The 15,758-nt window shown below is 45.1% G+C and overlaps 3 protein-coding genes across 3 annotated transcripts; 1 reads left to right on the forward strand and 2 right to left on the reverse strand.

Annotated features, from left to right (window-relative positions):
• Positions 1–1,883: 1,883 nt before the first annotated feature.
• LACBIDRAFT_303495 (uncharacterized protein) lies at positions 1,884–2,684 on the forward strand (the record flags this gene model as incomplete). Its single annotated transcript, XM_001884065.1, has 1 exon — positions 1,884–2,684. One exon carries the CDS (start codon positions 1,884–1,886, stop codon positions 2,682–2,684), a length of 801 nt encoding a protein of 266 aa, XP_001884100.1.
• An 83-nt stretch (positions 2,685–2,767) lies between these two features.
• Positions 2,768–3,857, reverse strand: LACBIDRAFT_329903 (uncharacterized protein; the record flags this gene model as incomplete). Its single annotated transcript, XM_001884156.1, has 3 exons — positions 2,768–3,101; positions 3,181–3,306; positions 3,349–3,857. The coding sequence occupies 3 exons, from the start codon at positions 3,855–3,857 to the stop codon at positions 2,768–2,770; spliced, it is 969 nt and encodes a 322-aa protein (XP_001884191.1).
• A 9,685-nt stretch (positions 3,858–13,542) lies between these two features.
• LACBIDRAFT_303497 (uncharacterized protein) lies at positions 13,543–13,805 on the reverse strand (the record flags this gene model as incomplete). Its single annotated transcript, XM_001884157.1, has 2 exons — positions 13,543–13,552; positions 13,609–13,805. The coding sequence occupies 2 exons, from the start codon at positions 13,803–13,805 to the stop codon at positions 13,543–13,545; spliced, it is 207 nt and encodes a 68-aa protein (XP_001884192.1).
• Positions 13,806–15,758: the final 1,953 nt, after the last annotated feature.

Here is a 15,758-nt window from a genome sequence, read left to right on the forward strand (position 1 = left end):
ATTGCCAGTGCTGTAGCATTACTTTTTGACATCATGCACAAGTTGTCTTTCATATTAGGAAAGGCTATTCCTATCTCAAAACATAATTGTAAGCTCATGTGGGGATATGGCTGAAGGATTGACATGACTTTACATATTGCTATTGCCACATCATCAGTTTCTCACATCATGCCCAAGTTGGCTTTCAAGCTAGAGGAGGCTATTCATGTTGATATCTACTCAATACATGGTCAACTTACAACATGACCTGACTTAAAGATACCTCCAAGGATGAATCAGCCCATCATCCTATGGCCCTCAAAGAGCAGTATCAAAGTTGATGATGTTTGGGACAGGCCAGTAGCTATCAATGTGAAAGCAGACAGTGTGAAAGCCAACTTGGTCATGATGTAAAAAACTGGTGATGTCATGTCAATCCTTCACCCATATCTCCACATGAACTCATAATTATGTTTTAAGGTACGACGGTAGGTATCAATATGAAAGGCTTAGAATAGCCTTTCCTAATGTGAAAGACAACCTGTGCATAATGTCAAAAACTCATGCTGCAGCACTGGCAATATCATGGCAATCCTTCAACCTCATGCCCATAACCTAGACAGGATTAATGACACCACAAAATACATGGCAACTTGTAGTCTCAAAAAGCGGACACAAACTTTTGTAGTCTCAAAAAGCAGAAGCGCACACTACAAACTTTGTAGTCTCAAAAAGCGCACACTACAAACTTTCTAATGAAAAAGTGGACACTACAAACTTTGTAGTCAGGATAACCTTTTGACCCTAACCCTAACTTTGTAGTCTAAGTCCAAGCTTTTGTAGTCCAAGTCCAACTTTTGTAGTCTTTTATAGTCTATCAGTAAACTTGGTAGTCTTTTGTAGTGTATTAGTAAACTTTGTAGTCTAAGTTCAACTTTTGTAGTCTTTTATAGTCTATCAGTAAACTGTGTAGTCTAAGTCCGACTTTTTTGTAGTCTATCAGTAAACTTGGTAGTCTATATCTGACTCTTATAGTAGGGCATGAACCTTCCTTTTTTGGTCATTTTTCCCATGATACAATAATTGTAGCCCTTTCTTTTAGCTTTCTAAATATGCTGAAATCATGTTATTTGGTTTTGTTTTCATGGAGAAAAACACAAAAAAAAAAAAAAAACAGGACACTTTTGAAATTCCTTTACCTCATATCTCCACAACAAAAGCACTTCAGAACATAATTCAAACAGATTTGGGAAGCTACAGTGTAGGGCTACAATTTTCGTTTTTTTGACCATTTTTGGTAATTGGTCATGTGACCATCATCCCAACATCCCCTTACATGGACCCTGATAGGTAAAGTCATTCTCCTCTTGGTTTTCTTCACTTTTTAGTCAAACCAGGTGATATTTCCCTTTTGGGATGTACCCTGAAGGCAGTGCCTGATGTTCAAATCGCAATGATATTGGCCAAGTAGCTAATGAAATTTCCAATGATATCGCCCAGGTTTCTAATGAAAATCACAATGATATAGGCCAAGTAGCTAATGAAATTTCCAATGATATTGGCCAGATAACTAATGAAAATCGCAATGATATTGACCAAGTAGCTAATGAAATTTCCAATGATATCGCCCAGGTTTCTAGTGAAAATTGCAATGATATCGGCCAGATGAATAATGAAAATCGCAATGATATTGCCCAAGTAGCTAATGAAATTTCCAATGATATCGCCCAGGTGTCTAATGAAATTTCCAATGATATCGCCCAGGTTTCTAATGAAAATCGCAATGATATTGGCCAAGTAGCTAATGAAAATTGCCTAATGAAAAGGCATGGTAACTGGAATGATTCCTATCATAAAGACTGTGGACTTATACACAGGGAGCCCTAGGCAGTTACCTTATTTTTATGATAAAGGTGGTACCCACTAGTGGTTGTTCCGTGGGCGCTGGGGCATTTTCGTGGGGAGGGTGTGGTTTTCGTGGACAGGGTGCAGTTTTCGTGGGTGTTAGGGTGTTTTTGTGGGTGCTGGGGAGTTTCCGGGGGTGGTGGCAGCTGCAAACCAGGGAGTGGGGGGCAAGGAGGTTGGCCACATCGACGGGGCACCTGAATAGTGAGCAGTGGGGGTGGAGAGGCCTGCTACTCACTTGGGTGGCTCAAAACAACCTGACGGTGACGACTGGTACGTCGTCACCGTCAGACGACGCGTATTCACATCGTCTGACCTTCATTGCCGCATTTGCCTGGTCGTCGTGGTGGGCACTCGTGAATCGTGGTGGGCGCTGGTCGCCGTTGGTTGATGGCGGTGCTCTGGTGGTGCCACGTTGTTGTCATCTGGTTGGTGGTGGGCGCTTGTGGATGGTGGTGGTGCCACATTGGTGGTCGTTACCGTTCGTTGGTGGTGTGTCGTGGCCGTTGTTGGGTTGTGTGGTGTCGTTGTCGTTGTCGCCGTTGTCAATGTGGTTGGTGGGAGGGAATGGAGGTGGGGAAGAGGATGGTCGGTGGGTGGAAAAGAAAGAGTGTTGCATTTGTTTGGTAGCGTTGCCTTTGTTTGGTAACAAAAGTAAAATAAACAAACAATTGACCGGATTCCGTTGCATTCCGTTCCTGCCATTCCTGCAGAACATTCCGGTGTCAATTCCAGAATGCCCAAATTCCGCTGGAATGGTAAGGCACCGGAATGATGAAAATAGCAGGCCTCCCTGCTAAATTTCATTCCTCTGGAATCCACCGGAATCCGCAGGAATGACCGGAATCCTGCAGGAATTAGGGGGGCACTGATAAGACCTCCATCATCGCGCAATCCAGCTGATCTGTCCCCCTTCGGCTATAAATGCGCGTGCACGTGGGCGTCTCAGGAGATCATTCATTTTGGCTAAGTAGGAAGAACAGAAGGTGATCGTGTTATCCATGGGCGACAACGGTTGTTCCTGGAAGCTCACGCCATATGAGAACAAGGCTGAAGATTTATCCAGGCTGTCGACAATCAAAGGCCTGAATTGTCTGATGCGGTCTGGTGGCAGGGCAAGGTAGAATCTGAGGCCGTGTTCTATTGCGGTGGTGAGTAGTGTCTTGGCTGTCCTCGTTGTGTCCCAACAATTTGCCCAATAACGCATACGGGCTTCACTTTCGATATCTGGGATAAAGATGAAAGCAGCCTCAAGGAAGTCAGTATTCCAAGTGTAGTGGGGTGCTCTCCACATACGTGATCTTCACAGACTCATCCTTCAACAGGCACTGGAACATAACCTCTGGTTTCTCATGAGGTGCGAAGTAGGGATCGGACAGGTGAACTGGGGATTGAGAGCGATGGAGTGGGGTGATCTCTTCTCTGTGAGACATCTGTAACTCGGTTGTCTGTCGTCATGCTGACATCAAGAGCTCATCATTGCATCGAATCCAAGCAGCAGGGCTGTTCACCGTGTGTGGGTGGTAAAGGTTATCTGGCACCTCTGGGAATCTGTTGAAGTCCTTGTCAGAAGAGTCACTTCGCTCGTCAACGGACATGGTTGACGGTGTGCTATCCGATAAACGATCTTGCAAAGATCTGTTGGTGTTGGTGACATGCATGTTCAACCGTTGCAATAGGGAGGCTGTATTCAGCATTGGCTTCTTCCTTCCAGTGATAAGGCCCGTTTCGAGGTTGTACGTGACACCTGGCCTCGGTCCATAGTTGAACTTGTAGAGTTCCTGAATAGTCCCTGCGTATTCCTTGCCAGGCAGGCTAACCTTGAATTGGCGTTTGAGGTAGTTGTCCCTTGGTTCACGTTTCCTCCATCTCCAAAATACGACAGTCTTGTAGTTAGTGTTGTCGTCTTTGTCTAGAATTCCGTAGTAATAGTACTTGTTTAAAGATGCTATGGTTCCTTCGTCGTATTTCATTGACCTGCGCTTCCATCCCTCAAAGTCGACAATGAAGAAAGTGTAGGTGGGGAGGATATTGACTGGTGGCTACCACTTTTATCTATAACATAGACTTAAGCCTAGAGAGTCATTTCTATAACTTAGACTTAAGCCTAGAGGCCATATCTATAATGCTTAGGATTTTTTGAAAGGCATTTCAAATGTAGGCCTGGGTATTTCATAGTGAATTTTCCATAGATACCCAGCGCATTTTCTGCGAAATTTCAAATGCAGCCCTGGATATTTCATTGCGATTTTTCAATAGATACCCTTGGTATTTCATTGCGATTTTTCAATAGATACCCTGGGCATTTCATTGCGATTTTTCAAATGTATCCCTGGATATTTCATTGCGATTTTTCAAATGTATCCGGATATTTCATTGCAAAATTTCAATGGATACCTGACGCATTTCATTGCGATTTTTCAATAAATACCCTGGGCATTTCATTGCGATTTTTCAAATGTATCCCTGGGTATTTCATTGTGATTTTTAAATGTATTCCTGGGTATTTCACTGCGATTTTTCAATAGATACCCTTGGTATTTCATTGTGATTTTTCAATAGATACCCTGGGCATTTCATTGTGATTTTTCAAATGTATCCCTGGATATTTCATTGCAAAATTTCAATGGATACCTGGCGCATTTCATTGCGATTTTTCAAATGTATCCCTGGATATTTCATTGCAATTTTTCAAATGTATCCCACATGTCAGGGTCCATGCAATGGGCTTCCCTGGAGGGTGGTCACATGACCAATTACCAAAAATGGTCAAAAAAACGAAAATTGTAGCCCTACACTGTAGCTTCCTGAATCTGTTTCAATTATGTTCTGAAGTGCTCCCATTGTGGAGATATGAGGTAAAGGAATTTCAAAAGCGTTGCGTTTTTTTTTGTTGTGTTTTTCTCTATGAAAACAAAACCAAATAACATGATTTCAGTATATTCAGAAAGCTAAAAGAAAGGGCTACAATTATGGTATTGTGGGAAAAATGACCAAAAAAGGAAGGTGCATCCCATACTATAAGAATCAAATATAGACTACCAAGTTTACTGATAGACTACAAAAAAGTCGGACTTAGACTACACAGTTTACTGATACACTATAAAAGACTACAAAAGTCGAAATTAGACTACAAAGTTTACTAATACACTACAAAAGACTACAAAAGTCGAACTTAGACTACAAAAGCATGGACTTAGACTACATAGTTAGGGTTAGAGTCAAAAGGTTATCTTGACTACAAAGTTTGTAGTGTGCGCTTTTTCATTAAAAAAGCTTGTAGTGTCCGCTTTTTGAGACTACAAAAGTTGTAGTGTTGCGCTTTTTCATTAGAAAAGTTTGTAGTGTCCGCTTTTTGAGACTACAAAAGTTTGTAGTGTGCGCTTTTTTATTAGAAGAGTTTGTAGTGTCTGCTTTTTCATTTAAAAAAGTTTGTAGTTGACATGTAGTTTATGGTGTCCTTGGCCCTATCTATGTTATGGGGATGAGGTTGATTGCCATCATATTGCCAGTGCCAGCATTAGTATTTGACATCATGCACAAGTTGTCTTTCACATTAGGAAAGGCCATTCTATGTCTTTCATATTGATACCTACTGTCCTATCTGAAGACATAATTGTAAGCTCATTGACATGACATGACCAGTTTTTGACATCATGACCAAGTTTGCCTTTCACGCTGTCTGCTTTCACATTGATAACTACTGGCCTGTCCCAAACATAGTCAACTTTGATACAGGTCTTTGAGGGCTGTAGGATGATGGGCTGATTCATCCTTTGAGGTGTCTTGAAGACAGGTCATGTTGTAAGTTGACCATGTATTGAGTAGATATCAACATGAATAGCCTTCTCTAGCTTGAAAGCCAACTTGGGCATGATGTGAGGAACTGATGATGTGGCAATAGCAATATGTAAAGTCATGTCAATCCTTCAGCCATATCCCCATATGAGCTTACAATTATGTCTTGAGATAGGACAGTAGGTATCAATATGAAAGACATAGAATGGCCTTTCCTAATGTGAAAGACAACTTGTGCATGATGTCAAATACTAATGCTGGCACTGGCAATATGATGGCAATCAACCTCATCCCCATAACATAGATAGGGCCAAGGACACCATAAACTACATGTCAACTACAAACTTTTTTAAATGAAAAAGCAGACACTACAAACTCTTCTAATAAAAAAGTGCACACTACAAACTTTTGTAGTCTCAAAAAGCGGTCACTACAAACTTTTTTAATGAAAAAGCGCACACTACAAACTTTGTAGTCAAGATAACCTTTTGACTCTAACCCTAACTATGTAGTCTAAGTCCATGCTTTTGTAGTCTAAGTTCGACTTTTGTAGTCTTTTGTAGTGTATTAGTAAACTTTGTAGTCTAATTTCGACTTTTGTAGTCTTTTATAGTGTATCAGTAAACTGTGTAGTCTAAGTCCGACTTTTTTGTAGTCTATCAGTAAACTTGGTAGTCTATATCTGATTCTTATAGTACAGGATGCACCTTCCTTTTTTGGTCATTTTTCCCATGATACAATAATTGTAGCCCTTTCTTTTAGCTTTCTGAATATACTGAAATCATGTTATTTGGTTTTGTTTTCATAGAGAAAAACACAAAAAAAAAAAAACACGATGCTTTTGAAATTCCTTTACCTCATATCTCCACAATGGGAGCACTTCAGAACATAATTGAAACAGATTCAGGAAGCTACAGTGTAGGGCTACAATTTTCGTTTTTTTGACCATTTTTGGTAATTGGTCATGTGACCACCCTCCAGGGAAGCCCATTGCATGGACCCTGACATGTGGGATACATTTGAAAAATTGCAATGAAATATCCAGGGATACATTTGAAAAATCGCAATAAAATGCCCAGGGCTCCATTTGAAAAATCACAATGAAATACCCAGTAATGCATTTGAAAAATCGCAATGAAATGCACAGGGCTACATTTGAAATTTTGCAATGAAATACCCAGGGTATCTATTGAAAAATCGCAATGAAATGCACCAGGTATCCATTGAAATTTTGCAATGAAATATCCAGGGATACCTTTGAAAAATTGCAATGAAATGCCCAGGGTATTTATTGAAAACCGCAATGAAATACCAAGGGTATCTATTGAAAAATCGCAATGAAATATTCAGGGCTGCATTTGAAATTTCGCAGAAAATGCGCTGGGTATCTATGGAAAATTCACTATGAAATACCCAGGCCTACATTTGAAATGCCTTTCAAAAAATCCTAAGCATTATAGATATGGCCTCTAGGCTTAAGTCTAAGTCATAGAAATGACCCTCTAGGCTTGGGTATAGGTTATAGAAATAAAGTGGTAGCCACTAGTGGGATATTAGGGTCATCGACTGAACAATAGGTGAACGCTTCCTGGAAGAAATGATCGAGTTTGATAGCTTGATGTGTGATCTTGTTGAGGTCTTCCCCTTCGATCGAGGTCTTTACCTTCCCCGGGTTATTCCATATGGAATCCATGGAATCAATGTTGGCTGAGGACCCAGCCAGTTTCTTATTCCATAGACATCATGGATTCCATATGGAATGATGATGGAATGGTCATGGAATGATTAATTCCATATGGACTCCAACACCACTCCATATGGATTCCATTGGATTCCATATGGAATGCAGGCATACCCACACTGGAGTCCATGGAACAGTCCATATGGATTCCATGGAAGACCATGGAAGGCCAGTATACCATTAGAATACATATAAACATATTATTTATGGTGTCCTTACTATATTTAAATAAAAATAAGTTTTGCACTCAAGAGAATTGAACCCTCGACATCGTGGACAACAGTAGCACTAAAGCCAACTGAGCCATGCAGGCTTTATTATACAGTAAGATAAAGGTAACTATATACCACACCAGCACACGTGGCGTCATATGTGTGGCTGGAATGTCACCCACTTCGTTCCTTCCTTCCCCACCACCACCATCCACCATCCCTCACCACCGCCACAAACCACGGGCGCCCGCGACATCGACAACGACGACACGTGACAACACTGACAACACATGAGGACACACAACGTCGCCACCGACCACCCACGACCATTGACGAGCGCCCAGGAGGTGAAGACGACGTGGCAGGTGTGCCACGTCATCCAGACGGTGACGACGCATGCCATCGTCACTGTCCAAGCTGATCAGGTGAGTGCACCCACCCCCTTTCTTTCCGTCTCACACCACATCCAGGGGCCATGTCGCTGTCTGCGACGTGGCAACAATTCGACAACACGACACGACAACAACAGGGCACAACCACAACAGAACGACACCACTGGGGACGAGGACGGTGCCATGTCACGACGCAACCACGAGCACCCACCAACATCAACAACCGCCCACGAAGACAAGCGCCCACAACACGACAACAACCAAATCCGCCCACCCACGAACGATGCCCACCGCCCCACACGGCCCCACCACCCATGAACCCCCACCCACAACAACGAATGCCCACGAGTGCCCACAACATGACAACGAATGCCCACGAATGCCCATGCACGACAACGAATGCCCACAAGCGCAACGCGCAAACGACAATGCGAAGACAAACGAAACGGCAACCCAGCCCCACGGATGCCAATACAGCACACCACCCACGACCAACGACCCAGAGCGCCCACACACGGAGGATTCCGCTCGCGTGAACGGAAATGGGCAACGACGAGCCCAGGTGAGCTCCCCCCTCCCTCCATCACTCCACACCACCACCCCCTCCATTATTCCACCATTATTCCACACACCACTCCCTCTATCACTCCCCTCCATCTGTTGCTCCCCCTCCCTCTGTTGCTACCCCTCCCTCTGTTGCTCTCCCTCCCATTTCTCCCCCCCTTCATCACTCCCCCTCCTATTACTCCCCTTCCATCCATTCCCACCCCTCCCTTCATCACTCCCTCTCCCCTCCATCACTCCCTACACCCTCCCCCCTCCATCACTTCCCCTGTCTTCCTCCTCCCTTAAATATTGAAAGTAGTAAAAATAAATTGTGTAGTCTATTCAATACATTTCAATTTTTCCTGCTCAGCTAAGACCATGGAGTAAAGAAACCATGATTCCATAAAGTCATTCCATGTGGATTCCACCCTAAAAATGGTATAGGACATATGGAATAAAGTATGGAATCCATGTGGAAAACTCATGGAATCCATCCACCAAAAGTATGGAATCCATCCCCCCTTCCATGGAATCCATCTGGAATTTGTGCAGTCCACCCCCCCATTCCATCCATTCCATATGGAATAACCCGGGGAGGGTAAAGTACTGCTTCGATCTCGGGAGCGAGCGATAGGGCGGTACCTTGTCTGACTGCCCAGTAAGTTAAGTTCAAAGCAGGGTTCAGACAACTAAAGCAAGTGTCGATTTTGGCTTCGAAGTTCCACAGATAGAAGAGGGGAACATTATGCTGGATGTACAGTGGAAGATTAATGGTCAGCCAGTCTCTCTCCAGGTCGCAAATGACGCCCCTTTTCCCTTTGACTGTGGAGAGGAGGGAGCTGATGATACTGACTGCGCCGTCTGCGAGGTTCTCTTCCCAGGTGATGACAACGGTGGTCCACCACAATAGAAAAGTGAGCCTGTGTAGAACCGAGTGTTTCGCCTTGGCCGCATTAATTTGAACCAACTTCTGAGTAGGGTAGATTTTAGCAAGGCGATCTGGTGGAAAAAAGGGGGGAATCTTTGCTTGACGTGAAAGGCGCTCATCAAACTCAACTATGTATTGAATGCAGCTTTGGACTCCAGTCAAATCAGTGTTACAGACTTGATGCTGGTGCTCCGCCATTGACCAACCACCTATCCTTGTCTGGGTCTCTGGCGCCATCAATTGGAAGGATACGCCTGGAATCGGAGAAATCTTCAACACTCCAGCAAGGATCCAGTAGATCCCTGAATGCCATAGCGGCCTCTGGGATAAGTGTAGTGTCAGAGTTCAACCCTACCCAAATTGCATCGGGGTCAATTCGAACGGTCGTCATAGCAAGCAGATTGAGGTGGTGAATTGAGAGATCCATGAGGGGAATAACAGGCAGGACAGTTCACTGCGAGGTATGCCTCACTCCAAACTTCCACTCACAGACAGTCCCAATGAATGATAGAAGGAGCTGGAAAGTGACAAAGCAAGGGGATCTTTAGCATGTGTCTGGTTTTCTGTAGGCATGTGGCTCGAATGATGGTGCTGATTCGGATCTGATAGCGCTGAAGGGTGCGTCACAAGGGCTTGTCGGATCCGTGTTCCTGAAGATAAAAGTTAAAGAGATAAAATCGTTAAGGCATAGAAATATATATGAATCGAAGCTGTAATGGAATGCATAGGGGATTGAGACTTAGCGGTGTTCAGAGATTGTGTTTCATGCAATAGTTGTTGAGCAAGATCAGAGAGTTCTTGAGATCGGTGGCAGTGCCCCAAGTGTCAAACTGCAGTCCGTAATTTGCCCATCATATCAGGTACTGAAGTGTTGCTCGTTTGCCAACTTTCCTGTGTCCCACAATCTTCTCAACTTTGAATTCTTCAGATTCTGGCTTTCGTACAAACGAGTTCGGTAACGAAGTCTGATCCTGGTAAGTCGTGTCCGTTTTGTATTTCTTTAGATGCTGTATATTGATTACTGGAGAGCCGGGGTAGTTGTCCCCCATCCGTAGCCTGTAGACGTTGGGGTTTATTTTCTGCATTATCTCAAAGGGTCCAATCCAATGTGGGGTAAGTTTGGCCCCTTCCCCTTTGGACTCAATCCATTCTAGGGAGTGGGGGTTCACTAGGACTTTGTCCCCTTCCGCGAACTGCAGTGGCCAGCATCTCTTGTTGTGTTCTTGAGCTTGGTGATGCTGTGCATGAGTGATGGCGTGTCTGGCGCTCTCCCTGTGCATTTGTAGGCGAGCTAGCCATTCTTCTGAGTTCATCCTTCTCACGTCCTTTGAATTAGTGTTCTTAGGGAGCAGAAAGTCTATCGGTGACTTTGGCTCGAATCCAAACATTAAGAAATTGGGCGAAGTCCCTGTTGAACTGTGGATGCTAGCGTTGTAAGCCCACTCGAGTAATGGGAGCCACAACACCCAAGTTTCCTTGTTGTCAGCAGCGAATGCTCTCACCATGATTTCTAGAAATCTATTGACTATCTCAGTTTGGCCATCATGCTGCAGGTGGTGGGATGAGGATAAAGACATTTTCGTGCATAAAAACTTCGCAACACCTTTCCAGAAGTCTGACGTCCACCTTGGATCCCTATTGCAGATAATGCTTTCGGGTAGTCCGAAACGGCAGACCACTTTCTTCACGAAAAGAGTACCGAAGTCTTTGGCATCTAACCCCATTGTCGTGGGGGAGAATATGCCGTGTTTGGTAAGCCTATCGACCATGATGTGAATCACATTGTATCCTTCTGACCAAGGCAGGTTTACGATAAAATCCATCGAAATCGACTGGTAGGGACAACTTGGGATGGGGTTTGGGATAAGATAACCATACTGGTTGAAGTTGGAGGGTTTAACTTTTTGGCAAACGTCGCATGTTTGTACGGATCTAGTAAGGTCGGCTTTCATTCTCTTCCAATAGAACTTGCTGCTCAACTTCTGCCATAGTTTTTCTAATCCTTGGTGAGCTCCATCGTAAGCTTGTTCGTGGGCTTCCTCCATTATTAACCTTCTCTGGCTCGCTGGGACGCAGAGTCTTGGGTGGTAATCTGCATCCCTGAAGAACAGCAGGCCCGTTTCATCCTTGAAGAAGTGATGCACCGGAACCCAATCCTCAACTGCAGACTTAGGATCAAGCCAGATTTTCGCGAGATGGGGGTCCTCAGCATAACCTTTGATCCAATCTCGGGTCGTACCCTCTTCAAGGTGGACCAGAATATTGGGGGGAGGATTGGTTGCACCCCAATATTCGTCGATCTGATTAGCCGAAAGGGTCTTGTCTATGACACTATTGTCTTGGTCTGTTGGGAGGGTTGGTTCTACTGGTGGGACGTTAGCCTTACGACTTGCGCTTCTTGTGTTGATTGACACTTCTTTAGCTGCTTCAAGGCAATCGCTTATGCTGAATGCCATGAACACTGCTTTGCCCAATGAAGGATTCGAGGAGAAATCAATGTGAACTGGACTCATTTCTAGCACAATCGTGTCGTCTCTCATGGGGGAATCTTGCGGAGGGGGCTGATACAGATGAAACCATTTCACCCGTATAAAATTCAATTTTAATGATTTTACTGATAAAGGTCATCTCTAATAAATACACTACATACAATTGCAATGATACAAAGAGTCAATGCGCATACCCAGCGCAGTTGACTAAAAATGCAAATGCGTGGAATCTGAAAATAGGACAAGGCTTTGGAACTGGCAGCAGTACGCGTCGTGACATTATACTTGGATCCTATCTAAGATTCACCTACCATGAAATAGAGCACGAAGAGGTTCTAGAGTAAACACCCAATGCAGGGAGAAGAATTGCATTACTACCAAAGGGTTTAGAAACACATAATGGATTTATTGTGAAAACTCGTGCTTATACAAGAAATACAGAAAAGACGACATAGACGCTTAGGCGGCATGTCTGAAACATTGAAAGACTAAACTACACCTAGGTAGTAAACGTACAAAGACTTAGCGTGGCTCACAGCCATTCAGAAAGTCATGTACGGCAGTTCCCGCGTACGCATCAAAGACTGATGTGTCTGAACGTCACAAGTACAAACATGAGAAAAAGACACATTCTGTTATATGAAATATAATAAGAACCCCCTGACAATTAAGAAAGACATTTGAAAACACCTTTGGAGTGTCTCCCGACCTCTGTAATGAAAAGACGAGCCAAGACAAGGCATTTTAATTAAAAACTCGGAAGCGACGGAAGGCCGAAGACTATTGGTAAACGCATATGCATGCGCATCAACGCATCAGGAAATGTTAATCATTTTGTGATGTCATCTGTCAAACCGGTAAACCGGGCCATAGAAAGAAACACGCAAGATCATGCCAAGCTAAGAATAGCTACGTCGGCTAACTCCGCGTACACATCAAACACTGATGCGTTTGAAAATGAAAGACGTGACACTACAAAATCTGTAGTGTTCACAGAGATAGGCTACAAAATATACCACACGTTCATTAAATTTCATATTTGTAATTTGGACCGAAGTATCCTGCATTAAAACACATGTAAAACATAGATAGGGGTTCCTGGAGTATATAAGGAGTGCGCTGGCAGGTCAAAAGGCAAGCAATTGCCCCCCCGTTGACCAGCTAGTTGCACTCCAAGTAGAGGTCTTTACCATCCCCCACGTAATCCATATGGACTCCACTGGACTCCACTGGACTACAGTGGATTCCAGTGGCCCTCTTACCAGGCCAGATTGGCTGGCAGAATGCCCAGTCCACTGGAGTCCAGTCCAGTCCAGTCCAGTCCAGTCCACTGGACTCCCACTGGACTGCCAGCCACTTTCCTGAGTCCAGTCCCAGTCCAGTGGACTATGAGTCCAGTCAGAGTCCAGTGGAGTCCAGTGGATTCCAGTCATTCCAGTATATTATTATTATTATATATGAATACTACTAAAAAAGCGAAAATAGACTATACAATAAACTTACATTTTAATGATCAATGAAAGGAAAGGTTATAATTTACATATAGCGTGGGTCAGTGATAGCTGCAATAAGGATTTATGATTTTGTTCAGTCTGCGGGGTGAGGTCACGTGACTTACTTGAGGGCGTGCCATATCGTCACGTCTCCTGTTTGCGGCATGGTCACACCTCCGTGACCATCCCATTCCCTTCCACCACCACCACCTCTATCACTGCCCACGCCAACGCCGCCCACGCCAACTCCGCCCACGTCAACGCCGCCCACATCAACGCCGCCCACATCAATGCCGCCCACGCCAACGCCGCCCACGCCCATGCCCACGCCAACGTGGAAGGACAGGCCAAGAACGAGGGACGGCGCCCATGACGTGTCAACGTCATGGGCCAAGGGTATGTCTGCCCCACCACCCCAATGCCCCGTACTCACCACGACAGGCGCCAGCGGCACGCAACAACAAAAACAACACACGAGGAGGCCAACGACACACAAGAACGACGACACGAAGACGACAACACACGACGACGACGACACGCGAGGACGACGACACGCCAGGACGACGATATGCGAGGACGACGACGACGCGCGAGGACGACAACACACGACGACGACGATGACTACACGCCGGGACGACGACACACGACCACGACCACGACACGCGACCGCGACGACGACGACACGCGACGACGACGACTACACGCCGGGACGACGACACGCGACCGACGACACGCGACGACGACGACTAACACGCCGGGACGACGACACGCGACGACGATGACGAACGAGCGCCGACGAAAACGCCGCCCCCACCACACCCGAAAAACGACGAGCGCCCGCCAGCGCTGAACGGTGACGAGGCCCCTTCACTCTCTCCCCCTTTCCTTGCTCCTCTCTCCCCCCCTCCCTTTCCTTGCTCCCTCCCCCCTCTATTCATTCCTCTCTTCCCCCTCCCTTTCCCTTTCCCCTCCCTTTCCCTTTCCCCTCCCCTTCCCTTTCCCCTCCCTTTCCCTTTCCCTTTCCCTTCCCTTTCCCTTTCCCTTCCCCCTCCCTCCCCCGTCTGTAACATAGAATCTATGTAAATTTAATTAATTTAATTAATAAATATACTTCAATTTTATTTTTTGTTTTTAAGTCTAAGTTCAGGAATTCTGGATTAACTTAGGTCTGTGGCAGTCCAGTCCAGTCCAGTTTTGTGTTGGGAGAGTCCAGTGGAGTCCAGTCCAGTCCAGTTTTGTGATTTGCAGTCCAGTCCAGTCCAGTCCAGTCCAGTTTTGTGCTTGCAGTCCAGTGGAGTCCAGTGGAGTCCAGTTTTGTGCTGGGAGTCCAGTGGAGTCCAGTTTTGTGATTGGCAGTCCAGTCCAGTCCAGTCCAGTGGAATCCAGTGGAATCCAGTGGAATCCAGTGGAGTCCATGTGGATTATGTGGGGGATGGTAAAGTATTGTCCTACCTGGGCAATGGACGATAGAAAGGTTCGGGGCGTAGGCTGAAAAAATAGTTCCCCAAGCTGCCAGACATCTGTTGGAATTCTCATATGTTTTTGCCCATTGGAGGGCTGCATGATCGGTGACTAGCATGATTTTCTCCCCTTCAATAAAAGGTTGGAACTTAACGAGACCTTCTTTAGCAGCTAAGGCCTCGCGTTCTGTGGTGGAATAGCGGGTCTCTGCAGATTTGAATGTCCTTGACCAATAAGCGATGACACGTTCTACATAAACAAGCATATCATCAAATGTCGCCCCCCAGGTTTGGGTTGCAAGATTGTCATTCAGATTCAAGGGGAGTTGTACTACTAGCCTGGGTGGGCTTTTCCCCGCTTCGAATGCCTTTTTTAGCTGACTGTGCAATTGGGTATTCTCCAAATCTTTGATAGCTATCGGCTGAACTTGTTGCAAAGCACAGCCCAGTGCCTCATCAGATGCATCAGTATACAGTCGATATGGCAGTCCTTCTAAGGGGTGTCCCAGTACTGGAGCCTCCTGAAGCATGCTCTTGATGGAGTTGAACACTGTCTCGCATTCGGCTGTCCAGACCCACTTCGCTCCTTTATGCAGCAGTTGGAATAAGGGGTAACATCGGTCTGAGTAGTAGGGGATGAAAGCAGAGAAATACATGGCCATTCCTAGAAATGTTTGTAGTTGGGATAATTTTGGAGGTCTTATCAGTGCCCCCCCTATTCCTGCAGGATTCCGGTCATTCCAGTGGAATTCCGGTGGAATGAAATTTAGCAGTAAGCCTGCTAAATTTGTCATTCCTGTGTTTTCTCATTCCGT

The sequence above is a fragment of the Laccaria bicolor genome, genomic scaffold, assembly GCF_000143565.1.
Source record: "Laccaria bicolor S238N-H82 LACBIscaffold_24 genomic scaffold, whole genome shotgun sequence".
NCBI lineage: Eukaryota > Fungi > Basidiomycota > Agaricomycetes > Agaricales > Hydnangiaceae > Laccaria > Laccaria bicolor.